This window comes from Mustela nivalis (genome assembly GCF_964662115.1).
Source record: "Mustela nivalis genome assembly, chromosome: 4".
NCBI classification, from domain to species: domain Eukaryota; kingdom Metazoa; phylum Chordata; class Mammalia; order Carnivora; family Mustelidae; genus Mustela; species Mustela nivalis.
The window spans coordinates 119785670-119807752 of NC_139023.1; the positions used below are offsets into that span (position 1 = coordinate 119785670).

At 39.6% G+C, this 22083-nt stretch overlaps 1 protein-coding gene across 9 annotated transcripts in view; it reads right to left on the reverse strand.

Annotated features, from left to right (window-relative positions):
• ARHGAP24 (Rho GTPase activating protein 24) overlaps nt 1-22083 on the reverse strand; it is a 519150-nt gene that overhangs the window by 63726 nt on the left and 433341 nt on the right. For 8 of the 9 annotated variants that reach the window (XM_082726640.1, XM_082726641.1, XM_082726643.1 and 5 more), the window contains 2 exons: nt 21467-21589; nt 312-519 (listed from right to left, as the gene is read on the reverse strand). In XM_082726640.1, the coding sequence (XP_082582766.1) occupies nt 312-519; nt 21467-21589 (331 nt within the window). Of the gene's footprint in view, nt 1-311; nt 520-13684; nt 14671-21466; nt 21590-22083 lie in introns of those variants that run through there. The other variant, XM_082726644.1, reaches the window with a different exon arrangement.

The following is a 22083-nucleotide window of genomic DNA, read 5'->3' on the forward strand; positions in this document are numbered from 1 at the left end:
CAGAAGACTCCTAATTTAAAAGTTCACTTTTCTGATGCAAAAGGTTAACATGGTATTAAATTAGGACCAAAGCAAATGAATAAACGACCATGCTTTCAGAGGAACAAAAAGTATCGAGGAGAAGGACATCTCAGGTGTTAATTTTTTACTCTAAATTAGTAAACACAATCCACCCTTGTGTGTGGCTATATAATCTGTATTCTCAAACCATTGTAACATACATTAAGGTTCTGTGGTCTCAGCTCGCTACATTCTTTCTATTCAATCTGGATTTCTCAGGGCAGAATGATTAGTGAGATCTTGAACTCTACCTGTCAAATGACGGCTTCTCTCCACAGTCAAAGGCATCCTGGAGCTCCTTAACGAGGTTCGCCTGGCCTGGCAGCCGGAAGAGACCCTCTTCTTTCAGCCCCCTTTGTCGGATAAAGTCCACACACTGTTCCACCAACATTGGAGCCAGACGATTTCCATATCTCTTCTCATAACGGACAGTGTCCTCCAGCTTCTGTCCGAAAATGCCTGGAGAAACAGAGGATCACAGTGAGTTTGAGGAATTTCTATCACCCCACCTGGTTACTTTAAAAAAAAGAAAAAAAGAAAAAAACCCTCAATATAAAGGGAAAACAAAGGCAGAAAGGCTGGCAAGCATTTTATGATGGGGACTTCACATTTCTACAGAATCAAATCCACACTACACAATTATTTGAAGGAAAAGGCTTTGCCTTATGCTGCCCTTCCCCTCTAATACTCCATATTTAGCCCCACACCAAATAGACACGTGAAGTTGGAGATAGCCACCTTGATATAAGAGACACTGTAATGAATAAAAGTTTGGTTTTGGGTTTTCTTTTTCACCCGCTTGGGAAAGGAATCGTATGGAACAAATATTCTGCAGAGAATAGTCAAATTCTACTTGTTGCTACACTTGAACGTTCTGTCCAATTATCATTTAGTGTAACTGTTGCTCATTTCTCTGTTCACCTTTTGTTTTCAAACAAGCAATGTTTTCAAACAACCATGATTGTAATCAAAGTGATAAAACCGGGTAAAAATGCCCAGAATCTTCACCTGCACGAAATATTTCAGGCTGCAATAGTTCATCTTTTATGAAATATTTATTTTATATTATTTATTTAAATAAATTATTTAAATATTTATTTTCTATTATTATATCACTTTTGTTGAAAGGGAGAAATCTGACTCATGAAGTAGTGCCTATACCAAAAGCGAGGCGGCAGAATCCCAGCAATTTGCCCCTGACAGATGGGAAAGCCTCCTTTATCACACACTGGCTAGAACTGCCAGCCCACGGTAGTGTTTTAGCCAGTTTCAATCAGTCTTATGAATGATTTTTAAATAACCACAAAGAATGAATTCTTTGTTGCATGCATTTGGGGCTGAACATACCCACTATTCGTGCCTGGAACCCCGCTGATTAACAAACAATTCCTCTAGTGGTGGGTGTGATAGCTTCGAGGTTCACCTGTGGATTGGGAGCGCTGGTCAGGAGGGCCCTGAGAGCCTGCAGTCGCAATGGAGTGGCTGCTGTGCTGGTGCAGGGAGTGTTCCTACTGATGATGAACAGATAACTGGACTGGAAATGGAGGCCAGGAAGGCTGCCTGGAAAGGACTGGGCCCTTCCAATATGCTAGCCCCCAAAGCAGCTTTAGACACCAAGGAAGACCCTAATTTTGTCCCATCTGTCCCCAACAAGCAAATAGTGGGCTGCATCTATGAAGAAGACAAATAGTGCTCTCATCTCATGTGGTTCTGGCTGCACAAAGGTTGAGACCCAGCAATACCCTAACTGTGGAGTTCGTCACAAGCTGGTGCCCCACCAAGTAGGCCCAAGTAGGCCTTTACCTAACTTACTCAAAATGTGCTGTAAACTTTCTTCTTTTTAATAAAGAGTAGCCATTGTATTGGCGTCTTCTCTCAGAACAAAAGAAAGAAAGGGAGAGAGAGAGAGAGAGGAAGGAAGGAAGGAAGGAAGGCTCTAAATATATTAATACCAGGTGGTAGCTTGGCAAAAAAGATACGCCTACGAGAAAAAAAAATGGGGAAAGCCCAAGCAATTGTTACTCCAGTGTTCCCAAATGGGATGAATCACTAAACAGTTTTAATGGTCTAATGGTTTCATAAAAGGGAAAGAAAAATTAGTGTTGCATGTTGAAATTATGTGAGACTCCAGAACACTTGGGGGATTATTTCAAAAATACTAGGTTAAGAATTGAACAATAAAAACAAATGTTTTACCTCCCTATCTGTAAAATAATTTACTTATGGATTCACCAATGCAAAGCCATCACGCTCCAAGCCATGCACAACTGCGACCGAAGAGAAAATTTTTAGGCCTGGTAGAAACAATAAGACAACAACAAACCAAACTATTTAACACCTGATATCGAATCTAGTATTAAGGGAATTCATGTATTCATTTTAGGAAAAAATGTTGAGTGAACTAATATATAGATAGCAATATATATAGAAATATATAGAAAGCAAAATATATAGAAATATATAGAAAGCAAAATATAGAAATATATAGAAAGCAAAATATAGAAATATATAGAAAGCAAACATATATATATATATATATATAAAGCAAAACTAGAAAATGGCATCTTCTAAGGGCAGGAAAATTAATGTAGGCAGCAGGTCTGTTTAGCTAAATTTGTAGACTTTGGAACAAGCAGTTTCTTAATGGTGTATCAAAAAGGGTTTGCTAACTCAATAGACATTCATACCCCCATTTTCTCTTGTCATTTCCATTTTAGGGACTGGGAAATTAAATACCCCTCCCACTTTTTAAGAAGTCTTTGGAGTCTTTAGGAAGATTTTTGGTTTTGTTTTTGATGAGAGAGACAGCTGGAATTGCCAATCGCTCCATTTGTCTACCATGACCTTGGTCATGCCATCTGTTGATTTAAGAGTTGTCTTTTGACTATTAGATAAGCAATCATGAGGGAAAGATTGAAAGATTCAGGGACAATGGGGATGAAAGTATTGAACCACTGACCTAATACCAGCAGCATATTCTTTATGATTTTTTTTTTAAATGTGAGAAAAATGCACATTTACCCATTGTTAGCTGTGTTTTCCGTTGGTTGCAACAATACCGAATTCTAACCATGCAGTGGTAATGATGACTTTGAAGATATTTTAGTATTTTAATAACAAAGCTTGAAAACTGATTATGAATGGAGAATAGTGACTCTTTTTCTGTGGAGTTCTTTGATGCTTATTTGCCTGAGAAATTCAGATTCTATTATGCCAAACTTAAGAATAGCCTTTCAAAGGCACTAACCATTTATTTTTATAAATAACAATATTGATATCTGGGAATACATCTTATGTACCTGTGGTTTTTTGCTTATTGTTTTAGATTGATAAATATATTATCTAAAGTTTCTCTCCAAATCCAGCAGAAAACTGACTAAAGATATTGCAACTCAACATCTATGAACTCTGTGTGCTGCAAATGAGAATCAAACTTTCAAGATTTTGTTCTATACAGTAATAAAAAACAGTCAAACATTCTTTTAAAATTCCCAGAATTTCTTTTTTCCCAACAACTTACGGACATGATAAAGTAAGGAGTAAGCTTCGCTTTATGGCTACTCTGTTTTTTTTCCTTCCTTCCTTCTTTCTTTCCTCCCTCCCTCCCTCCCTCCCTTTTTTTCCTTCCTTCCTGTATATACAGCTTTGTGTTGTGGTAAGAATTTACTTAAGTACAGCAGGAGGGACACCTGGATGGCTGAGTAGGTTAAAGCCTCTGCTTTCGGCTCAGGTCATGACCCCAGGGTCCTGGTCCTGGGATCGAGCCCCACATCGGGCTCTCTGCTGGGCAGGGAGCCTGCTTCCTCCTCTCTCTCTGCCTGCCTCTCTGCCTACTTGTGATCTCTGTCTGTCAAATGAATAAATAAAATCTTTAAAAAAAAAAAAAAAGAATCTACTTTTGGTTTGGGTGGTGGTCCCAGGGTTCTGAGATTGAGTCCCACATCAGGTTCTTTGCTTAGCAGAGAGTCTGATTCTCTCTCTGCCAGCCACTCCTCCTGTTTGTGCTCTCTCTCTCTGACAAATAAATAAACAAAATCTTAAAAAAAAAAAAAAAAAAGTATAGTAAGAAACCAAAAACCAAAAGCCCTAACATCTTTCCATTTAATTTTTACTAAGTCTTTATTATGTATTAAGTCCTTCATATATATTCTCTTATTTTCATAATAAATAGATAACTGTCTTATACATGAGGAATTTGGGACTCAGAAAGGTTAAATGAATAGCTCAAGGTTAGTTACACAACACCATGTGTCAGAATGGAAGTCCACATTCAGATTTATTCAGCTGTAAAACCTTTTCCCCCATTCCTAAATACCAGTCCTCTTCCTTCTTATTTAATCATAATGTTTATATGTCCTCATTTTCTAGTAATTTAACATATTAGTAAACTCTAAAAACAAATAAAATAGAGTTCCTTTTCTGTGCTCTAAAAAGTGGTAATAGCGAAGATGTACTTATCTATGTCAGGTACAAGTGGTTTATCGGCATTTCTTTCGTTTAAAACTCACACTACTTTATGAGGTGGGCACTACTATTGTACCACAGAGAAGACAAGCACAGGGAGGTTGAGTGACTTGCTGAATGTCACACAGCTAGCTGGAAGTGATGGACCTGGGATTTGTTCAAGGCTCTTGGATTTCAGAGCCACACTGTATTTAATACACAATACTGTGAGGTGCACACACTGGCTGCAAACTATGTTACTGAGGGAGAAACCTGCTGCTTACTAGCTTTCTGACCTGTATTTCTGTTATCAAGCTAGTAGGAGTAATTTTTGCTAAGAAAATGCAGATTTGGAGGAAGATCAGAAAAAAAAAAAAAAAACAGACGGAGAAAACATGATTATCTTCTATGTGCTGCCCAAGGAAATGATTCTCTTTATGTAAACAGCTATGTCTGTTTAGCAATATAATATCTAAGGGAGTGAAAATGTGTAGATGTTCGCTACACACGCTTAGAGATTCCTGTGGAAAATTGATAGTTTTCTGCTCCAAGTCTGGTCTTGCAAAGAATTAGTAAGTGATTGTAATAAACGTATACTTCCTATTTTGTAGCATTAGAAATAGAATGTCCCAAACATCTCCGTCTTACAACAGCAGATGTGAATTACTGTCCTATATGAGCTTGTTTTTTTGTTTGTTTGTTTGTTTTGTTTGCATGGAAGTTCAGGGAGAAATTTAAAGCTGTTTTGTTTAGCATTTTCATTGAAGAAGCAGTGAAACTTCAAATTTTAAGATTAACAAGAAAGCATGAATTTCATGAGCCTATCCCCAACTAGCAGCATGAGGAAAAGGACACATTGACTAGTAGATGATTAACAAGAATACACTCTGTGATGTGAGTCATGCAAATGGTTCTAGCTATGTCCACTTAAATTCCCAGGGAGGTTTCATACCACCTGACAACGCCATCCTTGGAATTTCTAGGTGACCAAAGTACATCACGTGTGCTTCCCTTGGAAATACATTGATGGTGTCATAAAACATCACCAAGGAGGTGACTTTTCACAGGGCTGAGAAGGTAAATTACTCAGGTGATTTTATTATACCTGTGGGAGGCTATTCCAACTGGAGAGAAAGAGATCTAAATTTCCTTCAGGATTTGTGAGGTTCCTGCTTTACGTGTGATTTATACCCTCAATAGCTAGAGGCAGCCTGTGAAGTTAACTGAGTGTGATCAGATAAATGTATTCATATTCCACCGATCTTTAATATGAATAAACAAACACAAAGCCAAACCTTCCTGGATTTTCTCTGCCTTGCAATTATTTACTCTTTTTGCTCCTTGGTTCCCAGTTAAGTGTAACTCTGGCTCCAGGTCATCACTTTCTGGCCTTTTGCCAATTTGGACTCCGACACTGTCATTCTACTAAACGAACTTTTTCTATAGTCATTGGCAACTTCCTAGTTGCCAAATCACTGAAAGTCAAATTTACTTTTTGTATTATGTCATGCCTCATGCCCTGAAACTGTCAATGTCACGCTTCTTCTTGACACTTCTCATGTATTACATAGTTCCTGCCTTCCAGAATACTCTCTATCATTCTCCTTCTTGACTGTACTACTTACTACATTCTTCTCATAAATTTGTTGGTCCTCTGGGTTCTGTCCTCAGCCCTATTTTTATGCTACTTGACACAATTTCTTTGCTTGACTTACATTTAATCTCACTGTATGTCAGTAATTCCCAGACCTGTATCTCAATTTGGGCCACTCTTATGATCCTTGACATTGGATTTCTAAGTGCCCATTAGACCCCTCAACATGGATGTCTCAAAACTTTCTCAAACTCAGAATTTCTAAAATGAAGTCACCTTTTTTTTTTTTTAAGATTTTATTTATTTATTTAACAAAGAAAGATCACAAGTAGGCAGAGAGGGAGAGGGAGAAGCAGGCTCCCTGCTGAGCAGAGAGCCCAATGCCGGGCTCAATCCCAGGATCCCGAGATCATGACCTGAGCCGAAGGCAGAGGCTTTTAACCCACTGAGCCACCAAGGCGCCCCAAAGTCCCCCTTTCTTTAAAACCTGTCCTACTTCCTGCAAGTGTTTTGGTTATCAGTTCCAGTTATCCTCCTGAACATTTGAAGTGCTATCTGAGAGTCAACCCAGATTCCTCCTTCCTTCACAAGCCTCACTTAGTCATCACCTGGGTCCCTTCCAAACTCACTGTCACTACGTTAGGCTAGATCCTAACATCATCTTAAGTGATTTTTTTTCAAGAGCAGAGTATCTACCTCAGGAAAGTGCTGCCATAATGATCTTCACAATGTTTAAGTTGGATCATGACATTCCTTCACTTTCTTTCTTCCAGTGGGGCCCACTGGCCAACCAAACTCTTTTTTATGCAATACAAAATCTCCACAATCTGATCTCTGCCTCTTTATCAACCATTCAATCAAGAAACGTTTAGATGGTGCCCTCTGTGTGCCAGGTCCTGCGCCATATCCACCCTGTTTCTACTATTTGCTCACAAACAACATGCTCTCCATCTGTACTGGACTACTAGTTGTCCCTTAAGTGCAACATGTCCTAGCGTATCTTCAGGCTTCCTTCTAGAAGGAGGGTTTTGCCATCATGAGTCAGCCTAGGCAAACTTACTCTGCAAGATTCAACTCATATCATCTCCTCTGTGAAGTCTTGACTAACATTCCCTCATCACTCCAGACCCAAAGCTTGCTATGTTTCTGCTTTGGCTTCTTAGCATTGTTTTGTAATTATTTATTTAGATAACTCTCTATACTGGACTGCTCTCTCTAACCACTCAAAAGAGGATTGTACTTTTAGAATCACTACAGTAAAATAATTACTTTACATTATAAATAATGTTGGATCACAGCTGTAGACCATGTGTCTAACCATTAAATGTCAGAGAGGGGTAGGAAAATTTCCCAAGTTGCCACAGACACAAGGACTGAACTGGCCAGGTGCCAGATTAGAAGGTTTCCACAGCTCAGACCGCATTCTACCATAGTTCTATGGTCTGAGGGTCCTTGTCCCCTCCAAATTCCTGGGTTGAAAACCTACTGCCTGAGATGATGGTATCAGGGTGGGGCCTTCGGGAGGCGGATACCTCATGAGGGTGGAGCCCTCCTGAATAGGATGAGTGCCTTAGAAAAGGGCTGTAGAGACCTCTCTAGCGTCTTCCCATTCTGTCGCTTGAGAATACAGGAAATTGATAGTCTGCAACCCAGAAAAGAGCTTTCACCAGAACCTAGCCATACCAGCCTGATCTCAGACTTCCAGCCCCCAGAACTTTAAGAAATAAATTTCTGTTGTGTATAAGCTACATAGTGGATGGCATTTTGTTCCAGCAGCCCGAATGCACCAAGACAGATGGACAAACTCTCTTGCTTATGTCCCTGGAACTTACTGCCAGAGTGGGTAAGGATTGTGTGCTCCATAAACATTTGTGGGATTAATGTGTGCATTAAAACAAAACACTTCTCACTTCCTCAGTTGTGGAAATAAGTGGAATAACTCCAATGTAAAATGACACTCATCAATAATTTTCAGGCTGTGACACTGATTTCTACAAAAATTTAAGAGCAAAAAAGTCTGTGGTATGCTTGATGAAAAGCCAGAAATTAAGCAACTTTTCCTCCATTACCCAAATTCTCTGCTGTCATGATTTCTCAGAGTTCCTTTCCTTTTCCTCCTATAGATCACATACTAGGCTATATAGAGAACTTGATTTTACTTATCCTTCTGCTTACTGCAATCCTGTTAGCAGAATCAATCTTGATATCACCAGGATTATAATAATTTTTAATTAAAAATGAACATTCACCCATGATAAATAGACAAATCAAAATAAAAGACATCCAATTTAGTACAGAACTAAGAAACAAAGAGCCAAAGTTTACTTAAGTCTGTCACCAATACTTTCTAAGCAACCAAAAAATCTTATATGGATAGAAATCTTTTAATCCAAGGAGCTCCAAATCTATAAAAGCCAGTGAATGTTTGGAAGAGTCTTGATTCTTTTTGTAGTCAGAGTGGAGAAGGAGGGAGAAAAAGAAAGGCTTGGCAGAACTCAGAGGTGTAATAATGCCAGCACAGCAGCCTGGATCTCAGACCAGCAGACATCATTTATTTCTAGATACCAAGCCATGCGATTTGCATGTATTTTCTTATTTGAGACTCCAAGTATTCTGCAAGAAGGTCTCCCTTCTACAAAGATGCTAGGTGATCTGGAGTCACCCATTTAGGAAGTGGCAGATCTGAGATACAAACACAGGTCTATACAACTCTTAAAGTCTTCCTTTTCCACTATGTTATATTAGTTCAATTCAGACATATTTTTCTTTTCACAGGTTTGCTGAGCACTCTTAGGATAATACAGGAGAAAATGTCTAAATCTAATTTCTATCTAAATGATTAAATCTGATTTTACACAGTTCAGATGAATCACTGCCTTTCCAGATAAGCCCATAGTCGGTCTTCTGTTCATGGGCTCCTCAGTCTTCCTATACACTTTGTTGTACTGCTTACCACAGAGTAATTGCTTATGTCTGTTTATCCTCAAGGAGTGTGTGAACACACAGATTCAAGGCAACTTGTTTCATTTGCCTACTCATCTCCAGAGCCACTTGGTAGGTGCTCCATAAAATTCTGATATTATGAATTAATGAGCTACTCATTTATAGCACCATTTAAAATTATATTAATTTGAGAGGAGCCTGGGTGGCTCAATGGGTTAAAGCCTTTGTCTTCCGCTCGGGTCATGATCCCAGTGTCCTGGGATTGAGCCCCACATGGGGATCTCTGCTCAGCAGGGAGCCTGCTAACTGCCACCCCCCCCCACTTTTACTGCCTCTCTGCTTCCTTGTGACCTCCATCTGTCAAATAAATAAATAAATAAATAAACAAATAAACTTCAAAAAAATTAAATTAATTTGAATAGTAACATTCTACTAGACAAATCTACTTCAAATATGAATTACAACATACACAAATGACAAATATGATTACACCATTCACAACATACAATAAACTTTAAAGAAAATGTTAGTTTTATTCAACCATGTCAGAACCATGACAAAGGTAACCTAGTTGAACTCATTACCACCTATGGATCAGTAGGAAAAGGTACATAATAATACTGTATTTCATCAGTTTGCAATAAACCTTGAATTCTTGATTGACTAGACCTATTGCCATACTTCACTCTGGGAAGAAGTAAATATCTATCTATCTATCTCTTCATCTTTTACTACAAATGTATATAAAGCACTTTAAAATGGCTATGAAGATAAGATGGCTGGGTAGGAACATAAAAGAAATATAAGAACTACACAGAAGGCTTGGGTGAAGAGAAGGCTTGCTGAAAAATGAGAGTCACCAATGCCTAGAAGGAAGCATAAAGTATGAACAGAGCAGAAAGGGTGTCATAGCGTAGGGAAAAAAAGCAAACAGGTGGCATAGGAGTGTGTTCCCATGTGTTTAGGGAAGAAAAAGTGGGACAGTCTGGAGACCTGGGAGTTTATTCTCCAGCGAATAGATGGACTTGGTTAGAAAGACTTGCTAATTACATGAAACTGTTGGGACTTCCTCTCGGGAGCAGTAGGGACTCATAAATATATTCGAGCTGTGGGATGCTTGAGAAAACTCTTTCAGGAACACCAATTGGTCGGTGCTTTTCAAATGGCTTGTGTGTCATGGGAATTTATGAAGAACATTAGGGTGGAAACAGGTGAGGATGGATGCTGTCTTGAAGAGCTTCTTCCTAGGTTAAAATAAGTGGTGTGCAGGGTCCCTGGTGGCTCAGTCGGTTAAACGTCTGCCTTTGGCTCAGGTCATGATCCCAGGGTTCTGGGATAGAGCCCCGCTCAGCAGGAAGCCTGCTTCTCCCTCTCCTGCTCCCTCTGCTTGTCCTCCCTCTCTCTCTGTGACAAATAAATAAAATCCTCCAAAAAAAAGTAAGTTGTGTGCATGAAGCAATAAAGGCATAGAGAACTAAGGTGAAAGAAATTGAAATAGAGTCTATAAAGGAAGAAGCAAAAGTGCGTGGCTACTATCTGGTTAGAATGTAGAGAAAAGCTCTAGAGAATTAATGATGGCTTATCTCTAAGAGGAAAGCACCTCAGGAAAACAAACAAAAAAACCTAACAAAACAATATACAGTTACAGCTGAAAATTTTACCTCAGTGTGTCCTGTGAGCATTAACAACCTTAAATCAGTGAGAGAGCCTACTGTGACTAGAAATAAACACTAACATTCAGGAACCAAGGTAGTATGAGCCTGAAGGTAATCAAAAGTTTGGTTATGCTTTCCATATTAGATATTAGTCTTACAGAGGTAAAAAGAATTACATATATAGTTTCAAAATCAAGAGGGTCAAAATACACTGACTGGACTCATTCTCTCTCCAGAACACAAGTCTAAGCCCTGCCATCCCCAGCTTCCTGCCTAAGAAAGGTTTCTCAGTTCTTAGATTTTTCAAATCACCGGGAAACCATTTTCAGTGATCCAAACGAAGAAATGGGGAGATGAAAAGGACAGTAAAGGACCAAAGGGTCTGGAAGGAAAACAACCCTGAGAAGTCAGTTAGGGCCTGCCCAGCCTGCAGGTTCCACGACCACCAGGCCTCAGGAGACTTTAACTCAACTCCACACTTCATTCTGAGGCCATTTCTAAAGCTGCAAGTCTCCTCTTCCGTGGGTCTACCCTCGGGAACAGTAAAAAAGATGTTTTAAATGTGGGTCAGGAAAAGAGGACGCATCACCGCTCTTTCTCACGGTGCTTTTCCATGAATCATGCGCTCTCCCTTTTGCTTTCATTGCAATGACTTAAGCTGATGCTCTCCAACAGGCTTGATTGAGAAATGCAGGAACTAACGCAGAAACGGGTGCACTTCTTGAACTACTTGAGTACCCAGGACATTAAACAAAGCACAAAAGAACACTCTCTTCTTAAGATAGCATGGTTTGGGGAGCCGGGATTGAAAGAAAAGTCCATTCTTTTCAGTGCAGGACCTTAAATAAAGATGTAAACAGCCCAGTGAGTCAGAACCTTTCGCGCCGGAGTGATGAGCCCTTCGCATAGGGAAGCTGCTTCTCTCCCAGAGCCTCGCTGCACAACTGTGGTCCCAGCTGTCCGGGAATGAGAGGCTGAGCCTGCTGTGCCGCCCACTCTGGCGAAAGGGGAAGGAGACTTAAAACAGCTCCAAGCTTCCTGCTTCTCCTCTCCCTTATGGTTCTGACAGAAACCAGAATACAGTTTTGTAAATTAGAAATCTGTTAATCCTTGACCCGCATGCTGAACATTCCTCAGATTGCTAAGACTGCATAGGACAGGACAATAGTTTAAAAATAACCCACAGGAGATGATAGGTGGAAGCTGTTCCCCAGTCCTGTGGGAGCCATTTGCCCCCGGGATTCTCTCGGAGGGCACTGCCTTCCCTCTTCGGTATTTAAGGAGAAAGGGAAGAGGGCACAATGCATAGCAGTGGTGGGCAGGATTCTTGTGGCTATGCTCTGCTCCACTAACGGAGAGAGGGTGGAAAAGGTCAAAAACACCTTGCTCTGTGCTTCCAAGATACATTAAATGTCCCCAGAACATCTCATGTTACAAATGAGCAGCAACAGCCCGGAAAAGTAGACGTTCTCTGCACGTTTGGATAAACTCACTTTAGTTGGTGAAGGCTGGAAGGGCCGGAAAAAACAAGTCCTCTAAGCAAGGACTCCCTCGCTTCTTTTTTTTTTCTTCCAATTTCTATTGTTACTAATTTCTCTGTCAATGATGCAATCTTAACAGTAAGCACAAAATCTCTAGAAATCTATAAAAGCTGAGGCATGTATCTCTCACTTAATTACCTTTATGGATGAGAGAGGAATAGAAATTAACACTGAATTCCTTGCTAATAGTATAGGATAACTATCATAGGCAGATCATAACTGCTCAAAGGTAAAGACTCAGAAGGAACAAGGTTTAGTTTTAAGAAGTTCCTATATATGTTGCTTTTATATATGTGTTTTTTTTCTTTTTTTTTTTTTTAAGATTATTTATTTATTTATTTATTTGACAGACAGAGATCACAAGTAGGCAGAAAGGCAGGCAGAGAGAGAGGAAGGGAAGCAGGCTCCCTGCTGAGGAGAGAGCCAGATGTGGGGCTCAATCCCATGACCTGAGCCGAAGGCAGCAGCTTAACCCACTGAGCCACCCAGGTGCCCCTGTAGGGTTTTTTTTTCTTTATTTTCTTTTCTTTTTTGTTGGTAACTAGAAAGGGTTAATTAATAGGTGGCAGAGCAAAGAAAAAAGGGAGAAAGAGCCTTAGATGCTAGTCATATCTGCTCTTGATTAATTAACTTACTATGCATGACATTTAAATTATAACTACCTAGTTCCAAATTAAATCATCAATGCCATTTAATTATCCCCATTTTAAAGCAAAAAGACATTTAAAAATATTTTGGTAATGTTTTCTAAAAGCATTTTATTTTACCGATGCTGTACCCTTTACTCCCCCGACAGAAATCAATTCTCAAATGCACAGCTTCTTTTATTGCTTATAAATTGTGAGATTTTCCTACTCCTAGCTCCTCAAAGTTTTGTCTTTGGCCTCTGCCAATGCCATCTTTTGATATATTTGGAAAGTCAAGGTGACTCCTATTTCTAATCAGTGTTAGTGAATGTGGTCCCAAGGGCTCCTGAAAAAGGTCACTAGAGATAACCTAATTATTCAAATTTTCTCAGCAGGGGAGGGAAGGCAACCACTGGCACCGGAACAAAACCCATGTGATGGGATCAGAGAACAAGGTTTTGAGAGGGACTGATTTCAAGAAGTGACAACATGGCCGCTTGATTGGGGTCTGGCAGCAGCCCAAGGTCGCCTTGGCCCCACCTCTCAGAAGGGTCAGGCCAGCTCACTTGGCTTTCCATCAGTCAAGGAGATCCCCATAGGAGTACCCTTCTGTAAGCCCCACCTACCCGGCCCATTCAGTCATAAACATATCAATATGAACCTTGAAAAATAAATACAGGCAAGCAGAGACATCAATCACTCTCGTACAGTTCTAATCTCTTGGTTTTCAAACTCCCATTTTATCTGAACATCAACTGACCTGAAAGCATTCGCGAATATATGTATATTTTTTAAATGGACATTAACAGATCATCTACCTACCTTTCCGAAAACTAAAACACCGTTTGATTCTTCTGTATGTAGTTTTAGGAATGAAAGGAGTTGATGCTAAGGCACCTGAGGGGCGTCCCCCAATAGTTCGGTCTTCAGGCATCATACAGGCCCGAAGTTTGGAACCAGTCTCGGGCTTCTTTTAAAACCTGCCTCTGCGCGATACCCCACAGCCACTCCTTCTCATGTTTATTTGTTAGGGTGGAAGTGCTGATTCCTATAACTTGAAGGCTTTTATCATCCAGGTCCTGGATCAGGGATAAGTTACCACCTCCCCTTTACTTCTTGTTTGGTCAAAAAAATTTCCTTTTCTCTTGCCTAATCCAAAGAGGTTGAAGGTTTGGGTGTTTGGTTTGGTTTTTAAGTTTCTGCAGCCACTCCAAAATGTCTCAGCAAAAAGAGCCGCAGCAAGCAAGCTGCACCCCCCATTCAAACAGCAGGAGTTGTTTTTGTATTAAGAACTGTCTTCTCAGCTGGAACTGGGGGTCCTGAGATTCCTCTGGAAAGGTCAGCGAACAGTCCTATGCAAGGGGAAAAAGGAACAATGACAAGAAGGCCCCTGAGGAATACTTCAGGACCGTCCTTGGGGCTCCTTTCATCTGAGCAAAAGGGAAGGCAAATAATGGCACCTTCTCCAGAAAGCGTTTCAGTGCATGATAGGTTCTTTTCAAAGGACTCCCCGGTTCCTTTTATAGCACCCCTCTGCCTTTGATGCTCTCTGCAGGCTTCTCCCTTTTCCCTTCTGTCTTCAAACTCCCGGGCTCCCGAGGGAATCTCCACGTCAGAACAGCCGAGTGCCCATTCCAAGGAGCCTCCTCGGATCCGGATCCCTGGAGAAGGCAGCTCTGCGGGGAGCTTCTCCTCCCCCCTCCTCCGGCTCTGGCTCCCCTTTTCTCAATGAGGGCTGGGCGGGAGCTGGCACAGCCGCAGCTGCCTCGTCACCGCGCGCCGTGGCTGTGGCTGCGGCTGCCTTCAGTGCCCGCCGGTCACATGCAGCAGGTGCAATCACAACAGTAGGAGGGGAGGAGGGAGAATGCCACACGGCGTGTGAACCCCTCTCTTCTTCCTCTGACTTTGTGTTGACTTTCCTGCCCTTGTCTGTGCAGCTCCTTTAGAGCTCCCTGCCTTAGCTGCTCCAGAAAGCAAAGGGCACCAAACCAACAACAAGGGGGTAAGCTTTTACCCCCCTCCTTCCTGCATTTATTCTCTTCCTATACAAGACTTTTTAAGGGGTTTTGCGATTCCATCTATTCGTGAGTGCTGATTTCAATGTGCATATTGCTAAAACACATGTATGCAGACTTGTACATACATGTGTGTCTGTGAAATAGAAAAATATTCTCCAAAAAAATATATATATATTCTCCATCTGGTAACAACGAACATGCAGGTACAACCACCATAAAAACAAACTCAACTCATGGGTGTGCGTTTATGCATATTTATACATACATGTATTTCTCCAGTTATGGTCTGAAAACCAGTCTGTTTTCAACTTTCTCCTCTCCTTTTGCAGGCACCCTCTCCACCCCAGCCCCCATGTCCACCAGCAATCTCGATCCCACTCACTAAACAATTGACTCACTGAGTTAATCATTCATCTACCCGGCTGTTCCATAAGCAGATTCAGACAGCTAGTGCTTTAACCCCAACTGACCCCCAAGGTCTCTACGTTCCTTCCAAGCCATTTGACGGCAGGCGCGTTACAAACTGGGAGGACTGCTACAAAGGCACTCCCTTTAGAAACATCATTTCTCTGCCCAGCATGCCCACATAGGTAATTGTCTGTCATGGAAGAAATATTAGTAGTGACTTCTGCCGTATAGTTCAAACTTGTTTTTTGTTTGTTTTTAAAGATTTTATTTATTTATTGGACAGAGGGAGAGAGCACAAGTAGGCAGAGAGGCAGGCAAAGATAGAGGGGGGGAAGCAGGCTCCCCACTGAACAGAGAGCCTGATGTGGGGCTTGATCCCAGGACCCTAAGATCATCACCCAAGCAGAAGGCAGAGGCTTAACCCACTGAGCCACCCAGGTGCCCCTAAACTTATTTTTGCCTTCAGCTTCACAGCATGCTACTAGAAAAATAAGGAACCACAAAGCATAACTCAGGACAAACAACACAGTGGCAAGGCTGGACCGGGAGACCCCTGAGCCAACTGAAAACCTCACTGACCTGAGCATTGGCATAGAGGGAACGCATGTCATCCCAGGACTTTGGAGGTAGAATGAATCTCAGTTAATAAGGTTTTGTCTGATTTTCTTATTTCACAAACAAGCAAACTGGGGGCTAATACCCCTTATCTGGGGGCTAATACCATTGGGTATATGTCACATAGTGGTCTGTGTCAGAGGCAAGACCGCATTACCACTTAATTAACCCCTTCTTGACCACGTGCCCATTATTCATCATGAGGATAATTCACATTCAGTATTTTTACTGCATTGTTGTCTCTGACTCAACTCTTTTATAAGGAAACATAAAGACGGGGAGAACCTGATTTTGTTAGTAGTCAGAGTTAGGCAAAACACTCAGATCTAATTAATTCTCAGTGGATTCATACTCTTTCCAGACAATGGGCTTGGCACTTCCATACACATTGCCTCAAAAACAATAAAAAAGAATTGCCAACCAACCAACCAAACAAACAAAAAACACCCCAACCCCCCCCCCAAAAGACAAAACAAAAAAACCAGGTAGGGGTACCTGGGTAGCTCAGTTGGTTAAGTGTCCAACTCTTGATTTCAGCTCAGGATATGATCTCAGGGTCCTGGGACTGAGACTCACATAGGACTCCATAGTCAGAGGGGAATCCTAGGGGAGATTCTCTCTTTTTGTCTCCCTATTCTCTTTCTATGCTTGTGCTCTCTCTCAATAAATCAATCAGTCAAATAAATAAATAAATAAATAAATAAATAAAATCTTTTTTTAAGAAATTGTAAAAACACCCCTAAACTAACAAAACAAAATCCCTAAGCTTTTCCAAAATTAAATAAATGCTTTGACATCCTAAATTTTGGATTTGACTTAAGCAGAAACCATGTGCCTCTCAGCATTATTGATGGTAAAGCAGTGGTTTTAAGCAGATAACACGAAGCTGAAATTTTTAGATTCAATACTGGATATTGTTATCAGGCTAGGTTGTTAAGTGAATGTCTACTTCCATTTCCATTGGTTCCATTTCCTTATCTGATTATCTGTTGTTAAGTTTGCTTTATTGACTAAAAAGAAAAGGCCTATAATTCCAGAGCCCTACATTCCAGACTTTCACATAACAGTTTTTCATTTTTGAGAGACTGAAAACCTTGGCAAGCTCCTATTTTTCATCAAATGTCATATTATTGTAATGACAAAGGGGGAGTATTTTACATATTTATTTTACATATGTAACCTAAACAAGAATGAGGTTAGGTGTCTTATGAAAAACTTTCAACTTTTTGAAAACACTGACTGTGAAAGGGCAGTACAGGTAATGAAACGCCCTTTCTCTAATAAACACATTTAAAATGCATCCAAAGGAGGCATACAGAAATTATATATCAGAGTGATATGTCACCTTCCAAATGCTGCAGATACCATTTAATCTATGACCATAACAATATTTAAGCATTGGGAGGGAGAATGGAATCTAAGAGGTCTTTATTTAGGATTAACAGAGTCTTGGGTTCCATAACTAAGATAGGGACGAGAAAATGTATTTTCTTATGAGAGGCAATTATGGCAATTGAGGAATTTTTTAACAGCTTTTTTGAGATATAATTCACAGATCATAGGATTCACCCATTTCAAGTGTACAAGTTGATTTTTAGCATATTCACAGATATAGACAACCATCATCATGTCAATTTTAGAATGTTTTCATCATCTCAAAGAGAAATCCTATATCTTAGGCTATCACCCACCCCCTCCAACATTCCCATCCCAACACTAAGTGGCCACTACTCTACTTCCTGTTTCTATAGATTTCCCTGGTCTGTACTTTCATATGAAGAGAATCATATGCTATGTAGCCTTTTGTGACTGGCTTCTTCCACTTAGCATGTTTTCAAGGTTTATTCACATCGTAGTGTGTATCCATACCACATTCCTTTTTTTTTTTTTATGGCTGCATAATAATCCCTGGTATGGATATACCACATTCTATGGACTCATTTGTCCCTTGATGGACATTTGGGCATTTCCACTTTGGGCTATTAGCATATTAGTATGCTGCTATAAATATTCATGTACAAGTTTCTGTGTGAACATGCATTTTCATTTCTCTTGGGTATATACCTACCTACGAGTGCAAATGCTGGTCTATAATAACTCTATGTTTGATTGAGGAACTGCCAGACTCTTTTCCAAAGCAGCTGCACCATTTTGCATTCCCATTAGCAATGAGAAGCACTTTGATTTTTCCACATTCTCATCAATACTTGTTATTTTTGAACTTTCTGATTCAAGCCACCCTAGTTGGCATAAAGTGGTATTTCACTGTGACTTTGATTTGCATTTCCCAGACTACTAATAGCACTGACTGAGCATTTTTTCCAAGTGCTTTTTAGCCATTTGCATGTTTTAGAGAAATGTTTATTCAGATTCTTTGCTCATTTTTTAAATGAGTCAAAAATGAGTCAAATTTTTAATTTCTCTTTATTATTGAGTTGTAAGAGTTCCCTATAAGTTCTGGATACAAGTTCATGTTTAGATATATGATCTGGAAATACCTCTTCCCAATCTGGTGGTTGTGTTTTCACTTTCTTGATAGTAGCAATTCCAGTATTTTTGAAGGACTTGAAAAGCCATATTTATTTTAATTAGCATAATTTTTAAAATTTTGTGTACATATACTGGATGATATACTGCTAGTAAGGCATGGGCTTGTAATTGTGGGTTTTTCATTCCCATAGTAGAGGTCATAGATCACACTATTATGAAAGAAAGCAAGAGGAGTTCATAAACCGGAAGTCATGGGTTTTCTTCCTAGTTCTGTTACTCACAGTGTAACTGACACTTGGCAAGTTAGTCACTCTCTTTGGGTCTTGATGACCTAATACACAAAACGTGGGATTGAACTAAAACAGTCATTTTAAAATATGCTTTATCAGCAGAAAACATATTTTTAATGAAATATTAAGTGTACTCCTAATATATAAAAGAAATAAAAGGGTTTTTAGTTATATACATTTCTTTGAAACTCAAATCTATAATATTTCTTTAAAATGTAATCACTGAGCAGAGAGGGGGTGTATTAATACAAACATTTGAAACCCTAGATTATGGGTGACAGTTGCAATCCTCTACGAATGTCAACATTCAGTTTGGTTCTCTACTCTGTATTTACTTAAAAAAATTCTAATGTTCAGTTGACTCACAAAGGATTATTATAAATTGAATGAGTACTTTAAAAGCTTGCCTTGCATTCTCATAACACTCGTCAATTAAACAAAAAGGGCAGAAAAGTTTTTTTGGAGTATTGTGTCTATTGTAAGTGTTCTATGCTAAAATATATCTCTTCAGAAGTAAATTTGAATCAAGCATTTACAAATTCCCTGAAGCTCATCTCATAGGATAAAGTATAGTAGTCCCCCATTATCCACAGAAAATATGTTCCAAGACCCCCAATAGATGTCTGAAACTGGTGATAGTACTGAACTTATATATCCTATGTTTTTTACTAGATATATAAAGTTGATACAGATGATAAAGTTTGATCTATAAATTGAGCACAGTGAGAAATTAACAATACTGACTAATAATAAAATAGAATAATTATAATAATGCATTGCAGTAGAAGTTACGTGAATGTGGTCACTCCCTCTTAACATATCTTGTAGTGTACTCACCCTTCTTCTAATGATGATGTGAGAATATGAAATGCCTACGTGATGAGATGGAGTGAGGTGAATGACAGAGGCATTGTGGCATAGCATGAGGTTACTATGGACCTTCTGAGGATAGATCAGAAGGAGCATCATCTGCTTCTGGACTGTGGTTGATGATGAGTGACTGAAAACTTTGGAAAGAGAAACCACAGGTGAAGGGGGACGACTGTACATAGAACCTATCAAGTACCAGAGCTCCTTGCCATCTTCGTAAATTTGAAGATTTATCTATAGTTCTTATCTTATAGATAAGATATATATCTTATCTATAGACGTTATCCACTGGGATAACGAGCTGAGCCGGTAGGACCTCTGTGGTGACTGATGTAACATAGCTAATTGGATCACGTTCATTTTTCTTGAGAAAAGGACAGATGGAAGAGGAGGAAAGGGAGAAAATGGCACACCTCATGGAAATAATCCCAAACAGAAATCCCTCTTCTGGCAGATATTAAGGATCCTTCTAACTCAGAAACCCTAGAAATTTGATAATAGGGGGGAAAGAGAGTCTTTAGAAATGACGGGAACTTTGAAAAGACACGTCGTCAGGCATCCCACAGACCCTGGTTCTGGAGCCTATCAGCAAACCTCCAACACAGGAATCTGTCTCCAGAACTACTGTGAGCAATCCTTTGCTAATGTTGGAGGGGAGGGGCTTTTTAAGGCCACAGGCCTTTTTAAATGTTTTACATAGTCACTTACTACCCATTTTAGCATATGAATAGGGTGACCGTAGAGGTTGTCAGGAAAGGATGGCACCATGAAAGTGAAAAGCAGCACTATCAATGATTATCCTGGGACAACAGTTGTAAACCACACCGTTACCAGGCAAACTGGGATGAACTGTCATCCTGGTGAGGAAACACCTCCTTCCCCAACAGAAGGCACTGTTAGAAAACGATGTGCAGACCTGTATCATTCACCTGGTAGAACCCAACTTTCCAACATTTTATAGTATATCTTTGAAGTTATGCTAAAATATGAAGTGGTGAGTCAGCCTACGTATCTAAGATGTTAAGGGGAAAATAAAATTCACTTCTAAATTGAGGGTGCTGAAAATACACAAAAAAATATAAAAATAAATACTAGAATTATAAATAGTTTGCTAAATATGAATTTGATTTAATATAATTTATTTTAACGACATGAACAAAAAATTATTAGGTTTTACATTTTGGGAACTGCATGTTGGTTACAGACAAATTTTTTTGAGTTCTTACCATTTTTGGCTCCATTTACTGAATTTTTGATTTATGTAATTTGTCTGTTTATGTCATATCTATTTATTTTATAATTCTTAATAGACAACGATCATGTCTTTTACCCTTTCTTCCTCCTTTCATTTCTATTTATAGTACCATTTAGTTTATTCTTTGCATGGTGCATTCTCAAAACTGTATTAAGATTTTTAAAATTTATCAAATCCACAAATACTTGCCTGATGGCAAAGCACTTTTTTTTACTCTAATAATTCTCAGATTCTCATCTAGAGCCTTGCCATTCTTCTTCAATATCACTGATCATCTCAGGACTAAGTTCTCTTCTAAAGATACTAGTCAAAAATTTTTTTGCCCCATATCTGCATAATCTTAACTAATCTACATTTATAGTACAATTCCTATAACTATTTATTGTTAGTGAAATGGAAAAATCTAAAACAAACAAATTATCATCCCTTCTTATAATTCAAGATATTCAGAGAAGAAAGTTGGTTATCAATGATATTTGATTTAAATTAAATTTCTGAGAGTTACTTAGATATACATCCAATAACACGGAATAGTTTACTATTTATTTTAATAGTTATCCATTTGAAAATAGGAGCTCATAGGACCATCAACAGGGAAGGCAATGATAAACAGGTTTGGTCCCCCTTTCTGTTCTTCCACAATTCTATACATACTCACCTCCCCCGAAAGGTCCCCATATAACTCGGCGGATGGACTTAACCCAGTCTTCCATATCATTCTGGGTGCTCGCCATAAGGAGGTAGCTCTCATGGTTTGCTGTCATCCGATCTCGATCGCCTCCTGTAAGATAGTAACACATGAGTGTGTGCTCAGCTGAAGATTCCCCATCAGCAGCAGAGCCCTTGAAATGTACACTGTGCCTACCCAATCAATTGGAAATATTTACCATGGTTTCAGAGTGAAAAAAATCTGCTTAAAAAGGAAAGGCTCTTATGTTTCCGGGTGAAAACTGGAGAACAAATGCCATTCCCCAAACAAAGCCTGCCTTTTTGTCCTAGCAACAACCCATAGGTCTGCATTGACTTATAATCCAATCTATCACACTGCACTGCCGAATAAGGACAAATATAAAAGCACAATGAAAGATGGAGAAATAATCTGTAGGGTCCAGATATTTACTGGAAGCAAGTGCTGAACAGTCTGAGTACTGCTTAATACATACACAGTGAGGCCACCAGGACATCATGGGTGAGCAGGGGAGTTCTAGGAAAGGAAAAAGAACTGCATGTAAAATTTTTGACCCAGGGGCACCTGGGTGGCAGTGAGTTCACCCT